The sequence below is a fragment of the Erythrolamprus reginae genome, chromosome 3 (assembly GCF_031021105.1).
Source record: "Erythrolamprus reginae isolate rEryReg1 chromosome 3, rEryReg1.hap1, whole genome shotgun sequence".
Lineage (NCBI taxonomy): Eukaryota > Metazoa > Chordata > Lepidosauria > Squamata > Dipsadidae > Erythrolamprus > Erythrolamprus reginae.
This window is the reverse complement of record NC_091952.1, coordinates 201,084,016-201,109,117: the sequence shown is the minus strand read 5'-3', so window position 1 is coordinate 201,109,117 and position 25,102 is coordinate 201,084,016. Positions and strand designations below refer to the sequence as shown.

Below are 25,102 nucleotides of genomic sequence, written 5' to 3'. Positions count from 1 at the left end.
GCTAACCCTGTTTTAAATCCATGGTTAGCTAAGGACTCCTACAAGGTGACTGGTATTACTGGCCTTGGCAGTGGTATTCCCTGTTTGAGAGAAGTGGTGGTTTCACCAACTCTTAAGAAGGCAGTAGTCCACCCCCTTCTCCAGAGGCTTTTGCTGGACATAACTATTTTGCACAATTTTTATCCAGTCTCTAATCTTTCCTTCTTGGAGAATGTTTTTTTTATTTATTTTTTTAAATTTTCCCCTACAGTTCCATATACACATCAGTACATACAGCTTGAAATTCATCAATAACGTACACAATTATACATTTTTTATCCAGTCAGCTATGTATCAGTATCCTATTTTTTCCTGTCCAACAATCTGTTTTGCTTCATTTGTTATACACCCCTCCCTCTATCTTTATCCCATCCCTCTATCCTCTTGCATTTCTCTCCCCTCTCCTACTCCCCTCCATTCCCTGTCCTCTCCCTTCACCCTCTACTTTCTCTTTACTTTTCCCTGAGTGCTTTCTATCTTAATTCATCTCGCATTGAATATACTGATGACATAGTCCACTATATTTTAAAACTACTCACAACTCTTCCATAATCATTATTTTTATATCATTTCTGTACGTATAACTCTTTACTCTAGGCATATTTTTATTTATTTATTTTTTTATTTTTTTATTTATTTACTTACTTACTTACTTACTTACTTAATTACGTACTTACTTACTTATTAGATTTGTATACCGCCCCTCTCCGTACACTCGGGGTGGCTAACAACAACAATAAAACAGCATATGAACAAATCTAAAATTTAAAATAATTAAAAAACCCTTATTAAAAACCAAACATACACACAAACATACCATGCATAAATTGTATAGGCCTAGGGGGAAAGGAATATCTCAATTCCCCCATGCCTGACGACAGAGGTGGGTTTTAAGGAGCTTACAAAAGGCAAGGAGGGTGGGGGCAACTCTGATCTCTGGGGGGAGCTGGTTCCAGAGGGTCGGGGCTGCCACAGAGAAGGCTCTTCCCCTCGGGCCCGCCAAACGACATTGTTTAGTTGATGGGACCTGGAGAAGGTCAACTCTGTGGGACCTAACTGGTCGCTGGGATTCGTGTGGCAGAAGGCGGTCCCGGAGATATTCTGGTCTGATGCCATGAAGGGCTTTATATGGTCCTAATCTAATGCTACCTCTTACCTTCTTGGAGAATGTTGCACAGCAGCAACAGAGGACTTTGGGAAAAAACAGTTTACCTTGATCCCTTAAAGTTAGGGTTCAAACCTGGGTATTATTATTATTATTATTAATTATTATTATTATTATTATTATTATTATTATTATTATTATTATTTAGATTTGTATGCCGCCCTTCTCCGAAGACTCGGGGACCAAGAAAGATTGATTGGACTTCTAAAGCAGGATGGATGGTATGCCCATATTTCTTTTTGACCTCTCGGCAGTTTTTAATATCATTGGTCGTGTTATCATTATGGGTAAAATTTTGATCGTGTGAATTCTACATTGGTTTTAAGTGCAAGAACAGGCTGCAAGTCACTTTTTCCCAGTGTCATTTGTAATTTTGAAAGGTCACTAAAGAATGTCTGTAAGTTGAGGACTATCTGTGCAATATCAATCCAGCTCTGTGTATATAACATAAAGAAAATTTTCTAAACTAGAAATTTAGAATGTGATTTGATTAAGAAACTGCAAAAACATTCAATGGATAAGTATCACATTATTTCAGTACTTGAAGGCTAAATATTGTCATACAGTTTGGAGATCAATCTTCCCATTGCAATATCTAATAGCAGAACTTTATTGAATACATCAGCTATACTATTAACTAACAGTGACATATGCACAAACAAGCATTTGCAGTGAACTGCACAAATTAGGACTGCAGGAATAGACACAATATGCAACAATTCTGTCTCTTTTGATGTGAGAAACAATGGAATGACTATCTTTCTTTATGTTTATTAGGTCAGGCAAGAACTGATAAATTCATGGCTTCTACAAGTGCAAATCGTATAATGTGACATTATATGTGTGTATGAACCTCAAATATGAAATCTCAAATTAATGTTTATCTATTTGTTCCGGCCTACTCTAATTACTATGAAACATACAAAGACCAAAACAATTAAAAACTGTACTCTTGATAAGATATGAACAGACACTTCACACATACATATACACAGAAAGTTAAATGGCTTGCCTGCCACCAGAATCAACTGGAACAAATAAATACAGCCAATGTTCTTTTAATATTTTCATCTGGCCTGAAACCAGAGTTGTCAAGGAGAAAAAAGCTTTAAAAATGGAAGGTTGGAAACCAGACGAAAATTGTCCAGTTCTGTTGGATCCAGAAATAGTTTCTTGAAGAAAGGGCAGACTAACTTTACCTTAACAGTTGGTGGAAGCAACCCCTCCGTTAAGGATATATTTACTACCATATGTACCAAATGACATGGCACCATCCTGGAGTCTTTAACCATCAACAGGAGCGGGCCACCATTCCCAGCCCTGCTGGAACGAGCCGGGAGTGCGCCTGCTTGCATCCTGCGTGCGCATCCCTGCATGGAGTTAAGTTTCTGTGCATGCGCAGAAGCCGAATCTTGCGCAAAGAAGTGTGCCTGCAAGATTTCAGGTTTTTTCGCTTCTGCGCATGCACAGAAGCAAAACAATCCAGAAACAGACAAAAATAAGATAAGGGAGGTGAGCCAGCAGTAGCATGGGTGGAGTTGGCGCGAGCGCGGGCAGTGGGGTGAACAGTGGGAGTGCAAGCAGTGGGGGGAGCCGGCTCAAGCGTGGGCAGAGCTAGTGCGAGTGTGCATGTGGCAGGGCGAATGGTGGCAGAACGGGAGGGGGAGGAGCTGGCATGAGCGCGGGTGGCGGGGGAAGCCGGCGAGAGCGCACACGACAGGGCGAATGGTGGTAGCTTGGGCGGTGGGGGGCAGCTGGTGCGAAAGGCAAGTGAGGGGCGAGGGGCTTGCAATGGGGGAAGTCAGCGCTCATGGCAGGGCAGACCAGGTGGAGTTGGGGAAAGTGCAGGTTGGCGTGAATGCACGTGCACACCTGGCAGCATTACTGGAGATAGCCTACGCAGTACCTTGCCACCACGGGAACCACGTTCCCTCCAGTTCTGAGTTCAGCCCACCCTTGACCATCAAGTAACAGAATAGAACTGGCATGCGGAGTCCGCGGAGAGGGGCGGCATACAAATCTAAATAATAATAATAATAATAATAATAATAATAATAATAATAATACATATAGTAGTCATCCCGACAGTGACCATTCCTCATTTTTTGCATCTCAGATCCTTTACCAATCTACTTAAAATTATTTGCTTTTTGGTTGTGCATAATTTGTATGTATGATTGTGTACAGCCTGAAGTAGTAGTAAATTTTTCAACTAACAAAGGAGCTGAGACCCAAATAAATCAAGTACAATAGATAATAAATCAATTTAAGAAGCACAACAATAAATGAGAAGTACTAATGAATTTGCTTAACTTAAAGTCCACTAGCATAGTAATTTAAGAGTTAGAAGACAGGATCAATCTATGATATAGAAAAAGAAACCACAGAATTTGAATCAGAATAGACCCCAAGTTAACTTTTGTTGCATTCAAGTCAGTGGTGGGTTGCTGCCTGTACTGGTTTGCCCGTACCGGTGGGGGAAATTTGCTCCACTCGTTAGATGTTCAAGTCCCTGAACTGTTTCTCTGGTCACTGTTTCTTGAAAACGGCTTGCAAAAAACTGTCTGTGCATGCACAAAGGCTTCTACATATTCCCAGACTGTCATTTCCCTGATGTGACGCGCAAAATTCACATTTCCATCATGAGGTGAACCGGTAGGGAAGGTAAGTAGAACCCACCCCTGATTCAAGTCCTTGACTTACAACTGCAATGGAAACCAGAATTTCTGTTGTTAAGTGCTGTGGTTAGCTCTGGCCCAGCTCCTGCCCCAAGGAATATGGATGTAGGGGAGACATCCACATGCCGCAGGCCTGTTTTGCTCCCGGTGGAATCTGATGATGAAGGCTCCTCTGACCAAGAAGACATGAGTGACAGGGAGGAGTAGAGTGTGGCAGACAGTTCAGAAGGAGCTCAATTATCTAGCTCCTCCTTGGATTCAGAACAAGGGTTAATGATACAGCCACGCATGCGGAGAGCGATGCATAGGCAACAACAACTGAGAGATTATTATCAAAGAAAATGAGGCCACCTGTGGTTGGGTGGGGCTGTGGTAATTAGTGAGGCTGCTATAAAGAGCAGCCTGTGGGTTTGGCCATTGTGGAGGATTATCTGATCGTTGTGTTTGGTGCCTGCCTTGCTGACTTCGACCTTTGTGTGTTGATTTTCCCCCTAAACTAAAGCAGAGCAAAGTGTGTTTCACTTTGTGGAAGAAGAAGGACTGTGAATTGCCTCACAGCTGCAAGCTAAGTATCACAGAACTGATAAGGGACTTGTGCAAATTACCAGGTTGTTTGGAGACGAGTGCTCTTTGCTTTGTTTTGAATTTTCTTTGTTTTGAATTTTCAAACATGTGTGTGTCTGAAATTTGTACCTTTGAATTTTCGGGAGGATTCTACCAGAGAGCCCAACAGAACATTAAGCAAGGCAATTGTTAAGTGAGTCCCACCCAACTATACCTCTTTTTTGCCATGGTTCTTAAGTAAATCACTGCAGTTCTTAAATAAATCATGAGATCTTTAAGTGAATCTGGCTTCTGCCATTGACTTTGCTGGTCAGAAGCTGGCTAGATAGGTTGCAAAAGGAAACATAGAAGATTGACGGCAGAAAAAGACCTCATGGTCCATCGAGTCTGCCCTTATACTATTTCCTGTATTTTATCTTACAATGGATATATGTTTATCCCAGGCATGTTTAAATTCAGTTACTGTGGATTTATCAACCACGTCTGCTGGAAGTTTGTTCCAAGGATCTACTACTCTTTCAGTAAAATAATATTTTCTCACGTTGCTTTTGATCTTTCCCCCAACTAACTTCAGATTGTGTCCCCTTGTTCTTGTGTTCACTTTCCTATTAAAAACACTTCCCTCCTGAACCTTATTTAACCCTTTAACATATTTAAATGTTTCGATCATGTCCCCCCTTTTACTTCTGTCCTCCAGACTATACAGTTTAGTTCATTAAGTCTTTCCTGATAAGTTTTATGCTTAAGACCTTTGTAAAATGGCGATCACCAGATCTTAAATTACAAATATATGCCAGTTGCCAAGCACCTGAATTTTGATCATATGACTGTGGAGAGGCTGCAACAATTGTCAGTGTGAGAACTGATTGTAAGACACTTTTTTCAATACCACTGTAACTTTGATCAGTCACTAAACGAATGGTTTTAAGTCAAGGACTACCTGTATGACACTAAGAGTGTGTTATTGGAAAATCTGTAATATTCTACTGAGCTCGCAAAAAGAAATGGCGATGGAGTGGTATTTATACCAATTGTTTTGAAAAAAAAACCTTATATAATTTACAACCCACTAAACTTGTAAGATCACTCTTCTTCCAACACTATTCCGGTTTTGTTTGGAAATCTTGCAAAAGACATGGTTCAAAAGTTCTTTTCCTGAGTTCAATATCTGTACAATTTACTGGAAATCCACTGGTTATTCTTCATTGCTTAATTTGAAAAGAAGCAATGTGAGTACCAGACTTTCCAAGCAGACAAAGAAATATGCTGACGTTATACTGATTCTCAGTGGTGGTCAGCTCTGGCAGCCTGAGAACAATCAGATCAGACCAGAAAGCATCAAAGCCCTGCCAGATGTCCATCTCTCTGACAAAGAAGAAAGAAAACAAACAAACAAAATTAAGCCAGTAGGGAAGGTATAATTTTCATACACTCAACAAAGGAGCTAAAAAACTGACACTACAAAGGCAGTCTTAGAGTAAATTATCACTTAGGTTTATAAAAGTAAATAAGCAGAAAGACTATCATCTCCAAGAAGATGGAGCGGTTATAAACATCTCAGTTTTGATCCAGCAGTATGGTAAAGCCAAAAGCTACATATAACACTGTCAGGTCTATTGCTAGCTGAGATAAGGCAGATGAGGCTACAAAACATTAATTATATCTTTCTTCATCTTTCTGGCGATCACTTTGAGTTTCTTCCTAAAAAATGGTAGATTCAATCAGGAGACTCATTTTAATTTCACTCATTCTGTTTTAGATGCTTTCTAAGGCACAAATTAGACGGGAAAGCAAATTCCTTTAAAAAATTATTGTTGAAAATATTATTTATTTATTTACTTGTTTCTTCTATTTTTATGCTGCCTTTCTCCTTAGACTCAGGGCAGCTTACAACATGTTAGCAATATGTCTACAGAGTCTATGGAGAGGGGCAGCATACAAATCTAATAAATAAATAATAAATAAATAAAATAGCACTTTTTAACAGAGCCAGCATATTGCCCCCACAATCCGGGTCCACATTTTACCCACCTCGGAAGGATAGAAGGCTGAGATTCGAACCGCTGACTTACAGATCTACAGTCAGCTTCAGTGGCCTGCAGAACAGCACTCTACCTGCTGCGCCACCCTGGCTCAATATGGCTTGGAAATAGAGTAAAATCCTGATAGTTCAGATCTCTATTCAGTGGTGTTTCATATTTAAGAAGCATTTTAGAAACCTAGAAACATAGAAGATTGATGGCAGAAAAAGACCTCATGGTCCATCTAGCCTGCCCTTATACTATTTCCTGTATTTTATCTGAGGATGGATATATGTGTATCCCAGGCATGTTTAAATTCAGTTACTGTGGATTTACCAACCACGTCTGCTGGAAATTTGTTCCAAGCATCTACTACTCTTTCAGTAGTAGAAATAATATTTTCTCACTTGTTGCTTCTGATCTTTCTCCCAACTAACTTCAGATTGTGCCCCCTTGTTCTTGGGTTCCTTTTCCTATTAAAAACACTTCCCTCCTGAACCTTATTTGATCCTTTAAAAATGATATTTAAATGTTTAAAATGACAATAATTTGCCGCAGTTACAAAGAAACGTTTTACCATATGTGGTGGACCTGCCCCAAAGTAAAAACTTTATGGAAAACAATATACAAATGGTTGTTAGAAATAACACAAACAGAAATTGAATTATCCCTGAAAGCTTTCTCCTATTAGGAATAAGGGATAAGAAATACCCAAACCCAACACTTCATTTGATGACCCATATAATCACTGCAATGAGATTAACATATGCCCAAAACTGGAAAAATCAAGACACTCAGTCAGAAAAGCAAATAATAGAGAAAATTAGAGAGAATTCCAAAGCTATCCAGACAACTGTCAGAATTTACACCATTTGCCTCAAAAAATGTAATTAATTTTGCACTCTTTTTTATTTTAATTAATTAAAATATGTAATTAATTTTCAATTTTGTAATTACAAAAATTAGACAAATGTAAGTCAAGGCAGTTGTGTAGACCTGGGTTCTCCCACCTTGTCAACTTTAAGACTTGTGGACTTCAACTCCCAGAATTCCTCAGCCAGCTTTACTTTGCTGGCTGAGGAATTCTGGGAATTGAAGTCCACAAGTCTTAGAGTTGAAAAGATTGGAAACTCCTGGTGTAGAGGTAATCCTTGATTTACAACCATTTGGTTAAGTGGCTATTTGAACTGACAATGGTGATGAAAAAATCGACTTATGACCACTCCTCAAACTTATAAACATCACAACATCTTGACAGTCATGTGATCAAAATTTATGATGCTTGCAGCATCCTGGATCACATAATCACCATTCGTGATTCTTCAGCCTGCTTCTTACAAGCAAAGTCATGGAGTAAGGCCAAGTTCATTTAATGATGGGATTCATTTAACAACTGTCCCTCCAGATACTGTATTTTATTTTTTTTGTTCAAGCACTCTACATACTTGGTTTCACAAACAATCAATATTTTTCATTCCCTCACCTTAACTTTAAAATTACAAGAAGTAGCCAAACTATAGCAGACACAATAACAGAATGTAAAAAAAAAAGTTGACTTTAAGGATGCCAGATTTGAAATGAAAAGTCTTCAGACTGGGGCGGCATACAAATCTAAATAATAATAATAATAATAATAATAATAATAATAATAATAACAACAACAACAACAACAACAACAACAACAACAACAACAACAACATATATTTTACAGCGTTCTGTACCACTGTTGGGAATTGAAGTTCAACAGCATTTGGAGGGCTCTGTGTTTTCTCTGACCCCTTTTAAGACTTTAACTCCTCCCTAGTTTCTGCTGTTCTTCAACTCTTACCACCTCACCAAGCTTTTCAATCTTCCCTATACAAGCTGGGAAATCTTAGCAATTGTCCCTGTGCAATTGGACCATGGTGTTCCGAGCAGAGCAAGTCTAAATAAAATCTCACCTGTGCTGAAGAAGACTATTTCCCTACCCCAACTCATATATACTGCCTCTTTCTCAAGAAAGAATAATGTGGTCAGGAGCTGTCCAGCAGCCTTCCTCCCAATATACAGTATCTGGAATGCATCAAAACGACAAATACACACACAAACACAAACACACACACCAATCAACAGAAGAAAACAATGTGCTGAGGTTGAACATCAAAGGACCAGGGGTTTTCCCATTGTATGGAAGAGTCATCCTCATTTAACAATCACAATCGGAACTGGCAACGTGGTTGTTAATCAAAGTGATTGCTAAGTGAAATCATGCCTATGCTTATGACCTGAATTTAGTTTTCGATTGCTTTACATTCTCTGAAGTTCATAAATGTGAAGGAGGGAAGGAGAGAGGGTGTCCAAAGCCACTTAACAAACTTCCATGCTTAAGCGGGATTAGCGCTCACATTCTTCTGGTTTCTAGCCTAAGGCCTTTACCATTGCTGGAGTCTTTATATAAATGTCCATTGAGTTTGCTTAGCAATGATACAGAGATATCCGTCACTGCCTTCATCCCAAAATTATTTTTAAAACTTAATCTAGCATTTAACCCTTAATAAGAACAGCCAAGGAGGTCAGGTGCATAGGAGATTGACATCCCTGAGAAATCTGCTGAGAACCTACCATACCTATTACTATCTTTTGTAACTTTTTACAGGAATTTCCCATACAAAATAGAACAGGTTTATAAAAGATCATGCTTAGTGAAGTCTCCACTAAAAAATATTTGTCTTGTCTACTAAACAGGACATTTTAAATATAAACTGCATCAGATTAGCCCGTTAGAGTTGGCAAAAATGTAATTTAATTTAATTTAATTTAATTTATTGTATTTCTATGTTGCCCAACTCCCGAAGGACTCAGGGTAGCTTACAACAGGATATAGAATATACATTTAAAAACATAATAAAATATTAAAAAACAGTTTAAAAAATAACATACATACATATCATTCAGGCCATTTGGAGCAAGTAGAGCAAAAGAAAAAAACTTGCAAACACAGGGTTTTTAAAACATTCTTCACAGAGAGTAACAATGAAAGAGTTTGCAAGCGGGTAAGAGCTGGGAACATTGTTAGCACCTGGTTACGGCTGGAAAGAAACATTTGGAGCAAGTAGAGCAATGAAAAAACCCTGCAAAGACTTAGGACTTGAAAAACATTCTTCACAGAGAGTAACAATGAAAGAGTTTGCAAGCCACTAAGAGCTGGGAACATTGTTAGCACCTGGTTAGGGCTGGAAAGAAACATTTGGAGCAAGTAGACCAATGAAAGAAACCCTGAAAGAAACATTCGGAGCAAGTTTTTTTCTACCACTCCAAGCTTCAGTGAGACCTATGCTCATGTGAAGGAATGGGAGGGATTGTGCGCATGCACAAGGCAGCATGGGGCATGCGCATGAGTGTGTGGGGAAGGAATGGGGCTGGACGTGTGTGGGCATACACACACACACACTTTTGGCACATGAAGCAAAAAAGTTTCGCTATCACTGACCTATACATATCCCAAATTAAAGCATCTGTTTGTGAAATTTGTGAATTTATTTATTTATTAGATTTGTATGCCGCCCCTCTCCATAGACTCCGGGCGGCTCACAGCATACAATAAGACAATTCATAACAAATCTAATAAATTTAAAAAACATTTTAAAACCTCATTATTAAACCAGTCATACACACAGACACACCATACATAAATTATATAGGCCCGGGGGAGGGAGGGGGAATGCCTCAATTCCCCCATGCCTGACAGCAGAGGTGAGTTTTAAGAAGTTTACGGAAGGCAAGGAGGGTGGGGGCAGTTCTAATCTCCCAGGGGAGCTGGTTCCAGAGGGCCGGGGCCGCCACAGAGAAGGCTCTTCCCCTGGGACCCGCCAGATGACATTGTTTAGTCGACGGGACCCGGTGAAGGCCAACTCTGTGGGACCTAATCGGTCACTGGGATTCGTGCGGCAGAAGGCGGTCCCGGAGATATTCTGGTCCGATGCCATGAAGGGCTTTATAGGTCATAACCAACACTTTGAATTGTGACCGGAAATTGATCGGCAACCAATGCAGAATGAAAGTAAAAGATAGCAACTGTCCACAAAGCATGTGCTGACAGTAGAGTTTAAAACATAAATTAATAAAAGTATGTTTTGGGATTCTGAAAGCTCATTAGGAGGAGTATGTAAAAAGAAGTATGTAAAAAGCTGGATTTGAAGCCAGCAATTCTTGGCCTGCTGATACAGACCTAGTAGGATAATTCTTATTTGCTGCAACTCAGAAGGATATTCAGTTACGGTGGAGAAATCATAACAAAGACAGGAAACAGATCAGCACTCTCTGGATTTAACACTCTCTCCAGGGACTTTGTTTTGAAACTGCAGATGTTTTTAACCTTGTCTTAAAATGCAGTTGTATCGCATGCCCCATTCTGATGAACTTAAAAATAGTATATAAACTGAAGCAATTCGAATCAAAGCAGAGAGGGGCTTATATGCCAATTGGAGCAACTGACCTTTCAAACAACATCTTTCATCACTGTAACTATACACTATTAAAGAATATGTTCGAAACGCCAACATACACATTTTGCAATAATGGGGGGAGACGGGGAGAAACCAAAATCCTTCAGCATCATTTTGCTTGGAAACAGCAACTGGTTGCTTTTTGTCATGTCTTAAAAAAAATAGTTTTCAAGTGAAGGAAACATTAGGCTCCTCCACTAACCACAACTGTTTCTATAGCTTCAGCTTGTCCGTGCTTTGTGGCATTTTGTTCTTCGGTTTTGCTGTCCTCAGCAGTATACACATCAAACACGGGAGAGAAAAATAATACTTCATTCTGTTTTATTAAACCGCACGTCAACAAAAACCGAATGCTGGTGGTGATGGAGTTAAGCATATTTTAGCAGGGAGATACAGGCAGCCCTTTTATGAACTAGAATAACACTGAAGTTCTGGAAGTATTTACTTATAAATAATTTTAGCCAACTTACATAAACATTTGTCAGATTCCATCAAAGAATTTGCATGTGAAATTTGCATTCCGTGGGGGATATCCAGTGAAGCATGCCCCTTGCAGGCTCCATCCAACTCTCCTGGCTCCGACACAGAGCTGGCAAATCTGTGACTTGTTAGATCCAGGAAGTTGTCAATGCTTCACTATGGAATGGAAGATAACGGCAGCTTTGAAGGAGGCTGAGGGGTACCCACTCCTTTATAGGTTCTTCTGGATCTAGTAGCGTTTCATAATTGTAGCCCACTACTCTAATCTTTTGGGGAAGATCACTAAACCTGCAATAGAAAATGATTCAGCTGCATAGCATCCTATCCATCCATCCATCCTAACCATCCTATCCATCCTTCCATCCATCCATCATATCCTTCCTTTCATCCATCCATCCATCCATCCATCCTTCCATCCTTCCATCCATCCATCCATCCATCCTATCCTGTCCTATCCTTCCTTCCATCCATCCATCCATCCATCCATCCATCCATCCATCCATCTATCTATATGATTTATAGGCCAGCCCTTTCCTAGTGGACTCAGGACAGCTTACAATGGTAAAATCATTACAAAAATTAAAATACTCCAATACATAAATTAAGAACAAATAGAAAGATTAAAACCCAATAAAACAATATGCAGTCATCAGCCATGCATACTAATGGCCAGAGCGGAGAGCCCACATAAGTGTGTTTTTAGTGCTTTTCGGAAGGCGAGGAGAGAGGGGGCGGTACGAATCTCTAGGGGGAATTGGTTCCAAAGGACTGGGGCTGCAACAGAGAAGACTTTCAAAAGAACATAAGAAGAGCCATGCCAAGCCTATTGAGTCCAGCATTCTGGGTCACAAAGGGGCCCACCAATTGTACATTGGGATCTTGAGCAGAAAGAGAAGGCAAAATTCTCCCTTTCTCTGGTCCCCCAACAAATGGTACCGAACTAAACAGTACCCAAAAAGGAATCCTGCCTGCCTCAACCAACATAAACGCAGCACTTGGACATCCATTTCAATAACTAGTTGGCATTGTTTGGCTGATGGGACCCGTAGCAGGTCAACTCTTTGCAATCTAATCAGTTGCTGGGACCAGGGGTACCCAAACCTGGCAACTTTAAGACTTGTGGAACAGTCTTTTGCCACACAAATCCCAGCGACGAATTAGGTCCCAAAAGAGTTGGCCTTCTCCAGGTCCTGTCGACTAAACAATGCTGTCTGGCGGGCCCCAGGGGAAGAGCCTTCTCTGTGGTGGCCCCAGCCCTCTGGAATCAACTCCCCCCAGAGATCAGAACCGTCCCCACCCTCCTTGCCTTTTGTAAGTTACTGAAGAAGCACCATCTATCATCAGGCATGGGGAAATTGAGCCCCTGGGTTTATATTATTTATGTTTGGGTATGCGTTGTATGGTTTTAATAATGGGTTTTTAGATGTTTTTTAAATGTATTAGATTTGTTTAAATTATTGTTACTGCTGTGAATCGCTCCGAGTCTCCGGAGAGGGCGGCATACAAATGTAATAAATTAAATTAAAATTAATAAATTAAATTAAAATTAAATTGTGGACTTTTACTTTCAGAATTCCTCAGCCAGCAAAATAAAGCTGGCTGAGGAACTATGGGAGTTGAAGTCCACAAGTCTTAAATTTGCCAAGTTTGAAGACCTCTGTATTAGAGTTCCTACAAGGCCTGCTCTATTTTTGCAGCGGTTCTAATATTAACTCAGTGGGTGATTCCAGGTATTATTAGTGTGAGAGAGATTGATTTAGTGTTTGCTTTCTTGTGTAATGGATGTTTTCTCTCTTCCACTGTTTAATATCTTTATGAAGCTACTGGGAAAGTTCATATGGAAGTTCGGGCTCTAATGCTATCAATACTGCCGCTCTGAGGCCAAATGAAGATTCCATCATATTCAAATTATGTATACAAATCCTGTTGGGCTAATCCATAACTTTTTATGATGAAGAAAAGCAAGTTTTCAAAAGCTAAAGTATTGTCTTTATAAAGGAGCATTGAGAAGAAACAAACATGAACTTAAAACATGCTATCACATAACATATTTGAGCTTGTATAGGCAGAATGCCACATATTTAAAAGAGCATTGTGTACATTAGACATTCTTTTGTGACAACTAGAGTGGCAAAATGTATGTATTTCTCCACTCTTATTGCATCTGCAGAGACTTGGCTAGTAGTCTTTTTTTAACATGATCCATTCGCTGCTAATGAGAAGGAGCTGTACAGGGCCTCTTTGCAGAATATTCTTAGTATCTGATAGATAAAATTTTGAGTTGGGCTCAGAATAAATGGGCCCAGTAAGAGGGAGCTAAGCAGGATCTTGTATGGTTATGTGGGAGAAGTTTGTTCCTGTAACAATTGTGGAAGTGTACAGAAACCTTGGATCTGTTCATCTTCCCAAATACATGTCCATCCTTGTTAGTGAAGAAAATACTGTATATGTTGCAGGGGTGGTTTCTAACTTACATCGCTGCTGGTTCACTTCCTCCTACACCACATGGTTGCTCTGCATGGCTGCATACCTGCGCATACACAGTGCCAAAAAAATCAACATACACCCAAAAAGACTGAAACAAGATGCCGACGCAAGCACGGTACCAGAAACTCAGCTTCTGCGCATGTTCAGAAGAAAAAAAATATTTAAAAAATTTCAAAATACAATCAGTTTTAATGGTTTAATTTATTTAGTATATTTAGTGGGGAATTTGTAGTGGGTGGGACATTTTATTCTATTTTTTAATTCTATTTTTAATTCTATTTTTAAATTTACCTATTCTAATTTTATGTATGGTGGGACTGGTCTCTGGGTGTCACACGACTTTCGTTGCCAATGACAATTCGTTGTTTTGACAATGACAATAAATTTTTTATTATTATTATTATTATTATCATCATCATCATTTGGATTGTGAGCATTATTTGGATTATATTTTTCGTTGTGAGCTGCCTAGAATCCCTAGGGAGTTCGGACAAATTGACCAAACAAACAAACAAATAAAATATTCACAAAATATTTTGTGAAGCGTGATGTTGGCTGTCAGGGTTTAATGACCATGGTATAGATAGCAGTTTTATTGAGGTTTTGCCTGCAACTATGCAAGGTAGTCTGCTGAGCAGATCAGCAACCAAGGAAGGACTGTTTTGGCTCCTGTCTTTATATCTTTATGTCAGGTGTCCTGACTTTTGATTGGTCTATCCAATTTGGTTTCCGGTTGAAGCAGATTGGTTCCTGGTTGGACTTTGTTTATGGTTCTGACTAGTTTTGTAGTGCTGATTCTCAATTTCCTGCTTCTTAATCTGTATTAGGTTCTGGTTGACTTATGTGAAACCTTAGATGAAGCTTGCAAATGTACCAAAGCTTATTTAGTTAGGGCAGGAATACATTGACAAAATTTCAAAGCAAGGAACAAAAAATGAAATGGAATAGGAGGAAGGTCAAGAAGTCGCATGAGACAGGCTTAACACTCTCTTGGCAAAGAAGGTTATCTTGCATCTTGGTCAGTCTCCCACTATTTACTCTCCTAGTTCTGAGACTCAGATTATCATTTAGTGAGTTACTTAGTTGTGATTCTGGACTGCACTGGAATAAGCATTTGACTTTTGAAAGACGGCTTTTGTGGTAGAATGCAGAGGTGTTTTATAAATGTACAATTCTGAAGCTAATGGCCTTTTAACTTCTAACATTATCTTCTTTGAGATTGTTGAAAATTTAGCAGTTTACCCAGTAGGCAAGAAGCCTATGTGAAGATGTTAACATTCTGATTAGAAAATATTTAAGTATTTTTAAAATGTACAGTATAATGTGTGTGTGTGTGTGTATAATCTAAGAAGCAATGAAAAATTGTATGTCAATTTTTGAGGCTTGGCTCTGAAAAGATGGGAAATTAAAAGAAGAAACTGGTTTTACTTAATTGCCTAATTCTGGAATTTCCATAGAGTAATCTTACTCATCGCTTTTTTGGTTTTTGTAAGTCTTTCTTTAAGGGTATGTGGTCATCCTAGTGACAGCAAACCTATGGCCATATCTACTGGCACACAAGCAGTTGCCCTAGCTCAGTTCCAACATGCATGTGTGTGCCAGCCAACTGATTTTGCCTCGCCCAGAGGGTGAGGGTGTTTTTGGCTTCCAGAGAGCCTCCGGGGGATGAGGGAAGGTGTTTTTACCCTCTCCTGGCTCCAGAGAAGCCTTTGGAGCCAGGGGAGGATGAAACATGAGCCTACTGGGTTGGAAAACAGGCCATTTCTGGCTTCCAGAGGGCCTTTTGGGGGGTGGGGAAGCTGCTTTCACCCTCTGCAGGCATTGAATTATGAGTGTGGGCACTCACACATGTGCAATAGCGTGCGCCCACGCTCTTTTGGCACCCGAGGGGAAAAAGGTTTGCCATCACTGTCCTAGCACATTCGTGTGTGAAGATATCACACATCTCTCTAGTTCAGTCAGAAATCATATAAAAACATGAAGCTAAAATTGTTTCAATCTTACAATTGAAAAGGATTCTTCACCATAGTAGGTGGAGCTAGCGTCCAAGGATGGAAAAATACTACCTTTAGCCAATCAGGACTGAGTCTGGAAAACATATAAAATGTGTTTTCCCATCCTTGGAGGTTAGCTCCACCCTATGAGAAAGGGCATATCAGGTAAGTACAACGCCCCTGTTCTTCTTTATTTTGGAAACATTTCTTTCTTTCATGCCATAAGATCAATGAGATTTCTTCCAAATACCTGGTTTTTATTATAGTCTTCCAAAAATTGTGATGCTATTTTTGTTAACCCAGCAATGACACATTCCTAACAACAATTAGAGGATGTATTTTATCCAAATAAACACAGAACGTTCCAAAATTGTAGGCTATCTACATACCAAATGTACAGTACTGAAGAGCAAACTACTGAAGCTTGTTTGAATGATTCAATACACATTTACATCAAAGTGTACAATCAAAATGTCTACATTTCATACCAAGCATTTTTTCACGGGGGCACTAACTTGAATTTGTTAACTCTAGGGAGGCCACTGAAAATTGAGTTTTTACAAAGTGGAATGTATCTGCTCTCTATTCATTGTTTGTTACGTTGATCTTATTCCAGCTAATATGTAACTCTGGGATTGTACCCGTAGACTATATTGCTTTTTCAAAATATTCATTTTTCTCAATTTGCTTGGCAACTTGAAATAAAACAAAATTGTGACCTGTATTATCATATAGTAGATGCAGTGGGATTTTCAGAATCAAATCTCAGAGTAATCATTTTTTTACAAATACAAGAAGTATTCTCAACAGGAAATGCCTTCCTTACAGAATGATTAGTGCTGGTGGCAATTTCCTGGAAAAAAACAAGGCACATACATTTCTAGTTTGTTATCTAGAGAAGATGACTTCAAAGAGGCTGCTCTGTGACTAATGGCTATCTGAAGGTGATAAGAAAACATGCTTTCTCAAGCACTTCATCAACCTCACAAACCAGAGAAACGATAACTCGAGTCAGCAAATACAGTAGTTTGGTTTTGCCAAGTGTATATAAGCATCCCAGTCTGTCACTAGAACAGGATATCCTTAGAAGCAGCAGAACTATTCCCAAGCAGATAAAAATCATCAGATCGGATCAAATCAGTCATCTAAATAGCATTGCATTCTTCCATCTGCTTGCAAAGCCCAGCTATCATAGGAGCCTTTGAAAAGGGCTTCAAAGGAAGATACATTTCTCCAGTTATTTTCTTTTTAATCTTCTGGTTAGAACACTACAGCACAGGGGAAAAAAGTGATTGTTGTTCTGGCTATCATGAGTACAATAGTATTGCATTAGAGTTGTGCAAATTATTTGGAGGAGCAAAATGGCTGGTAAGATTTGCAAGATTTCTGTATCTTAGTTCTGTTCATTCAAAGTTATAATTTTGTATATTGTTTTCTATTTTAAAGGTCAATTCGGTGAGAAGGTGATGTATAAATAAAAACACATATTCAAGCACATCTATTCTAAACAGCAGTGTTATTCAGAATGCAAAAATGTATTCACAGTAGGAACAGAACAAAAATTTATATAAAATATATAAATTCTAGCACAGATCTTAATAAATCACACTGTATCAAACAGTAGGATTTATTCTTCTATTTTTCTCAGATGATAGCTCAGAAAGAAAAATCTGAAAACCAGAGATTTTGTTATCACAATTAGATCATTAAGAAATGGTACTTTCACAGGAAAGTTAATGTACAACCTGGTGCTGTCTACTTGCTCTGAAATTGCAATCTCAGTAGCAATAAAGCGCAAAGGCTGAAATTCGATTCACCTACCGGTAGTTAAGAGTAATCTTGTTGAAGTTATTAAATTTATTTCACATTTTTACTATTGTTCACTTATACATTCTGTTCTTCTGATAAAGTAATTCCAAGACAGTGCAATATATAAAATACACTCTGTATCATTGCCAAAACACACAGATGCTTTTTTAAAATGAAAAAAAAACCCCACATAAAAGACAAGATAGATATAATCCAAGGAAGAGTCATATTACATTCCAAACAACTGTAAAAAAAAAAAGAGTTGTTTTTATCTCAAAATATTGTCAAGTTGGGCTTATTTCAAATTTTGTCAAGTAGGGGCTAACCAGTCTTAAAACTCGAGTTTAACACTACTAGGGAAAGCATTAATTATACATTCTTGGTTCTTAAATTGTGAAAGGATTTACTGTACACACAAATACAGTGGTACCTCTACCTAAGAACGCCTCTACTTAAGAACTTTTTTTAGATTTTCTACTTTTCTAGAACCCAAGGCCAGATAAATTTCCCAGGAAATTTGAGATCGGCACGAAGGCCCGGCCAGTTTTCTGCCATTCCCCCTTTAATCCCGGCCATCTCCTCCTCCTCCCACCCAAATTCCAAGCTTTTATTTCTTTCCTAATGGGTTTGCATGCATTATTTGCTTTTACAAATTTATTTATTCCTATGGGAAAAATTGCTTCTACTTACAAACTTTTCTACTTAAGAATCTGGTCACGGAACGAATTAAGTTCTTAAGTAGAGGTACCACTGTACTACATTGGGCTTATAGGCAATCAGTATAATACTTTGAAGATCAGTATCATCTGCCCTCTTTTACTTAGGAGCTGTAGTTCCTGCTCAATATTCAGCATGCTGCCATACAAAACAAATGCATTAGACAGCATTATAATTATCACTGAAATGCATTTTAAAATTAGATTATATTCTCAGGACATGACTGTTGTTTTTACATATGGAGTAATTTTTCTACATGCATAGGATAATTGGGATAATTAGCTCAGATATGGACATGACATGCTATTATTTTAATAGCTGACAAATTTCAAAATATATAGGCTCCAAAACTTGAGACTGATAACCTGACAAAAAGAATATACATATTTAGTAGTTCTATTTCTATATCTGAGAGCCAGCAATACGATTCACTTCCAAGCAGACTTTGTACACACATTGATAGGTCTTCCATGGATATAACAATGCTGTCAACAAATAGCCACAGTTGGCACTGCACAAAATATGTGTCTGCCAAAATATGTAAAATGATATTACTTAGTTTTCCTCCTAAAATAATAGAACCACTAAAAAGTGTGATTTTTGTAGACCTTTATTTATAGAAGCTTCAGAAAATCTTTAAATTGCTCAGGTGGAACCAACAATATTCAGCAGGCCTGTCAAGCTGATGGTCTGCAGGCCAGATATGGCCCACATAGGGCACACCCACAATGGCTCCATAAAGGAAAAAATGTCATGATGCGTCATGATAGACTGGGTTTGACATCCCTGATATACACAGGGGTGGGCTGCTTCTTGGATTGGGGGAGGGGAGGCAGTGGGGTAGTGAAAATGGAGTTCTACCCCAGAGCACCCAATTTTTTTAATTTTTTTTATTTGTTTGTTTGTTTGTTTATTTATTTATTTATTTTGTCCAATACACAATACATATTGACGAGAATAGACATGAAGTATTATATATAAAGAGAAGATATGAAAATAGAGGAGAAGATATATGAAGGAACAAAAGATATATGATATATGAGATAAGGAGAGACAATTGTATTGCCCACAAGATTATATGCTGCAACGTCCTAACGGTCAATGACTACTTCAGCTTCAACCGCAACAACACAAGAGCATGCAACAGATTCAAACTTAATATTAACCACTCCAAACTTGACTGTAAAAAATATGACTTTAACAATCGAGTTGTCGAAGCGTGGAACTCATTACCGGACTCAATAATGTCAACCCCTAACCCCCAACATTTCTCCCTTAGACTATCCACGATTGACCTCTCCAGGTTCCTAAGAGGTCAGTAAGGGGCGTACATAAGTGCACTAGTGTGCCTTTCATCCCCTGTCCAATTGTCTTTCCTTTATCTCATATATCATATACTGTATATTTTCTTCCTTTTATATATTTTCTTCTCTATTTTTACATATTATCTTTATATATATTACTTCATGTCTATTCTCTTCCATATGTATTGTGTATTGGACAAATGAATAAATAAATAAATAAAATAATAAATAAATTGACAGGGGACAAAAGGCAGGCTAGTGCACTTATGTACGCCCCTTACTGACCTCTTAGGAACCTGGAGAGGTCAATCATGAATAGTCTAAGGGTAAAATGTTGGGGGTTAGGGGTTGACACTACTGAGTCCGGTAATGAGTTCCACGCTTCGACAACTCGATTGCTAAAGTCATATTTTTTACAGTCAAGCTTGGAGCGATTAATATTAAGTTTGAATTTGTTGCGTGCTCTTGTGTTGTTGCGGTTGAAGCTGAAGTAGTCATTGACAGGCAGGACGTTGCAGCATATGATTTTGTGGGCAATACTTAGATCGTGTTTTAGGCGTCGTAGTTCATTTGCACTGAAAGATGTTGAAAGAAAATGCAGGGCGCCCACAGTATGGTAGTAAAATTTTTGGAAGCCCTTCACTGGATATACAGTATCTCTTTCCCAATCTTTATTAACTGAAGATCTTTGCATTTTGAAAAATTTGGACACATATTTCATAACAGATATAGTGATTTGCCAGAAGAAAGATGGGGAATCAATATTTATTAGGAAGTTGCATAATCCTTAAATGATATTTTGGAAATTACAGGAGCCAATATGTTCCTGGAAATGTGGTATGTTGTTTTTGCTGCAGTCTAAATCAAAAGGCCCATATACAGCCATAATAAATAACCAGTGGTGAAGGGCTGTGCCCACAACAAATTCAATTGGCTAACAAGCGATCATGAATGAGTTGTCACATCTGGATGAACACCAAACCATATCAACCGCCCCCCACCCACCCCAAAAAAGATGTTCTTAAAATTGGAAAAGTCAAATGCAATGGTGCTGGTCAGATTTATTCTACAATTTTTTAATGTTTGAGATTTATTTTGCACAGACAGACTGGTAGCTTGAAAACAGCTTTGTAATAATTAAATTTATTTTTTTATAAACAAAATAATATCCTTTTCAGTTATAATTCCAGTAGTAACACATGGCCGACTAGTAATTTTAAAATGTCATGTTGCATTTTAACTATTACATGTGGACTCAGCAGATCTAAAATAATGCAAAAATATTACTTTTTTATTGCCATATTCTTAAGTGTAATTTTCAAAGTAACTTCATCATAGTCCAGCTCAGCTACTAAATACATGGTGTATTAATAGTTAATAAGTGTAAGTACTCCTGCGAGGTAGCTGGAACCAATTATATTGGCCTTTGCCATTCCATTAAATTATTTCAGAGACATGAAGATGGGTAACAGTCTATCCTCCATACTAAACTACCCAGGCTTTGTGCTCTGGGGAGTCCAGAGCATGATACCACGGTCTTTCGAGACTGTAGGATGCCAATGCAATATCCTTAATAATATCATAACATAGAAACATAGAAACATAGAAGACTGATGGCAGAAAAAGACCCCATGGTCCATCTAGTCTGCCCTTATACTATTTCCTGTATTTTATCTTACAATGGATATATGTTTATCCCAGGCATGTTTAAATTCAGTTACTGTGGATTTACCAACCACATCTGCTGGAAGTTTGTTCCAAGGATCTACTACTCTTTCAGTAAAATAATATTTTCTCACGTTGCTTTTGATATTTCCCCCAACTAACTTCAGATTGTGTCCCCTTGTTCTTGTGTTCACTTTCCTATTAAAAACACTTCCCTCCTGGACCTTATTTAACCCTTTAACATATTTAAATGTTTCGATCATGTCCCCCCTTTTCCTTCTGTCCTCCAGACTATACAGATTGAGTTCATTTAAATCTTTCCTGATACGTTTTATGCTTAAGACCTTCCACCATTCTTGTAGCCCATCTTTGGACCCGTTCAATTTTGTCAATATCTTTTTGTAGGTGAGTTCTCCAGAACTGAACACAGTATTCCAAATGTGGTCTCACCAGTGCTCTATATAAGGAGATCACAATCTCCCTCTTCCTGCTTGTTATACCTCTAGCTATGCAGCCAAGCATCCTACTTGCTTTTCCTACCACCCAACCACACTGCTCACCCATTTTGAGACTGTCAGAAATCACTACCCCGAAATCCTTCTCTTCTGAAGTTTTTGCTAACACAGAACTGCCAATTCAATACTCAGATTGAGGATTCCTTTTCCCCATTATAACAAACATTATAAATGAACCCTAGACTCCAGCTACATTGGAATTTGGGCTGTTGACAGAGAAACATAATCTGAATAATGAGAAAGAGACACACAAAAACAAATTATTTCCTATCTATGTACAAATTTAATATAGGAAAAAAATGAGCAAGAGCTTCCACAGATTCAAAATCAAAAAGACAAATGTATTCACTAAAAAGTGTGTCTATCTAATCAAATATAAGAGCATTAAAACATGGCTTTGAAATTCTCTACAATAGTTGGGCATGATTAAGGTGGTAGAAAAAGATGGTGACTTTCACTTTGGATTCACTTTCCAGAATTTAAAGGTTTGGGTTTGCCACTTGATTTATGCCCATTTGTTAACAATGGACCAACACAGAACGCATCAAAAAGCATTTTCTACTTATTATAAATTCCTTTCAAGTCAATTTAAATGAATTTATTTGTCATTAGCCAATTGTGGGCAATTTATCTCAGCTTGGGAAGCACTGTGCCAGACTTTCACACCCACATATTTACATGGGGGAGATAAGAAACTCTTAGTAGTTACTGATTGATGCTGTTGAAGATCAAGTCACAAGGCTATATTTTTTATATTTAATGGAAATGCAAATCAATTAATTAGGTACTTTTTAATGATACGGCAACTCATCTTGCAATTCAGAAAATGATAATTATGGTACAAATGTTGGATGATAGTTACTAACTGTCATAGTTAGTATGACATTAGTTTTGAATAGCAAAAACAGTAGAAGCTTTTACATACATAAATAAATAAATGCTCAAAAACAAATGCTTCTCAAAAGCACATTTTGTACAATCACCAGTGAAGTAACCAAAGTTCTTTATCAATCTCCCCATTACACATTTCTTGCCTCTATTGGCAAGGAATGTTTTAATGTTTTAACCATGTTTCAAGTAACACATAGAGAGAATTCATTTGGGCAATTGTTTTGTCTATATTGTGAAAATTTGAAGATATTGTCTAACTTACCAAACCTCTTATAACCAAAGGACTGAACCTCTTCCTCTTCAGCAAAGTCGTCTGTTAAAAAAAAAGGTACGAATATCAATGCTATATAAATGTCAATATAAGAGAAGGATACATAATTTAGATATTGCTATGTACTATAAATATATATAAAAATACATCCAAAGAAACTGAAATTTTTGCATAGAAACTGCATTTAAATGTAACATTTGATACAAAGTAGTATGAAAAATATCAATGTTAATCCCGTCTTCATACTATTTATTTCCTGGCTGGTTGTTTTAATCGGGAAGCTCTGTTTGTCTGATACACAAATATATCATCTGGTCACAGTCAGCAGTCTGCATATGGAAATTATTGGGTGGTCCAATATGTAGTGTAACAGTCCAGTTTTCCTTACAAAACAACATTTTTAAAAGAAAACTACATTTGGCTTAAAATATATTGTTGTTGCCAACTACAGTAACACTAACAAAGAAAAATATTTAACTCCATCCTGATTTGGAAGAGGAGAAAAGGAACTCAGTTGAACAACAGAGAAGACCTCCTAGTAAGATAGTTGGAAGTTTCTCATTCATTCTCAGACATTCTTCTATAGATTTTTTTTTCCCAAAAATTAGGTGCAAATAAAATTGTGGTCAATAAAATTGCCAAGTTTCCATTTTACTGCTTTTGCCATCATTTTTTAATATCTACATCTGATAGGCATTATGCAAGATTCATGATTCTGTTTGGAGATTTGCACGGGACGTTTGGAGAAAACTTGTAAAACGATCTGAAGAACTGCCTTAAAATACAGAACCAAAAATGTAAACTAATATAATTACAAAGAAGAAAAGCCAACGTACAGCAAAGCCAGAGTAAAAGAAAAAAAAAGTCTTAGTTCATTGAATATTTGTTCACACATATACACATGAATATCAATTAATACAGATATCCTACACTTTACTTGAATCACTCCAAGCAGATTGCATTCACTTAAAACTCCTTTAACTAATGTGTTCCCTTCCAGATGCATTGGGGCACAATTCTCATAAATAAAGTCACTGGGGCAAGGCACAACTGGGAATCCTTCGGGCTACAATCTCAACACAAGTGGACATGTATGAAACAGAGTTGATTGTGTAGATTGGTTTCTATGAAACCCCAAGCTGCCTCAAAAATTAGATGGTTGGTCTGCCATAAGAGACGAAAAGAAGGAGGGAAGGGAGAAGGAGATGGGAGAGGAGAAAGGCAAAGGGAAAAGAGGAAAGGGGAGAAGGGAGAGGGGAGAGGAGAAAGGAAAAGAAGAGAAAGGAAATGGAACAAAAGGAAAGGAAAGAGGGGAAAAGAAGGGAAGCGAAGGAAAGGAAAAGGGTTTATCTCAGATAGCTAATTTTCTATTCAGCAGCTTTATAGAGTTGATTAGTGGTTCCAGGATATTTTTCTTTACTACATATTACTGCCCCCTCCACCATAGATTATAAAAAAATGTATCCATAATATGAAAGATAGTTTTGTATAATGATTAAAGGTACCAGGCTAGGAACTAGGAGACCATCAGCTTAAGTTCTGTCTTAGGCATGAAGCCATCTGGATGATTTGGGGCCAGTAACGACCAGTAACTATGAGAAGATGACAATGCCAACCACTTCTGACAAAGAGTGCCAAGAACACTACACAAACTTAGCAATATAATTGCCAGGATTCAGGAATTGAGAAGTATAAATAAATAAAGGAAAACAATTTTAATTCAAGCTAAATGTGATGAGAAAATAATAACTAGGAAAGGAAATGGAGAAAAAACATGACCCAATAGGGAATTTCTTCCAATGGGCTGGTGCCACTATATAAAAACAAAATTTCCAAATGTCGGTCCCTGCCATGAGCTCCCCAAAATGTGGAACAATCAGCTGCTTTTCCGGGCATGATATCAACAACCAAACCAGTAGCGGAAAACTGCTGCTACCAGTTCACGTGCGCACTCGTGCACAATGCTTCTACACATGCACCAAAGTGTCCCAGGCAGGTGGGCGGAGCCAGCGCTACCA

General features: G+C 38.1%; 1 protein-coding gene across 1 annotated transcript in view; it reads right to left on the bottom strand.

Moving 5' to 3' along the window:
• Positions 1-25,102, bottom strand: part of COLEC12 (collectin subfamily member 12) — a 109,797-nt gene that overhangs the window by 71,473 nt on the left and 13,222 nt on the right. The window contains exon 2 of the mRNA XM_070749146.1: positions 23,076-23,126. Coding sequence (XP_070605247.1) covers positions 23,076-23,126 — 51 coding nt within the window. The remainder of the gene's footprint in view (positions 1-23,075; positions 23,127-25,102) is intronic.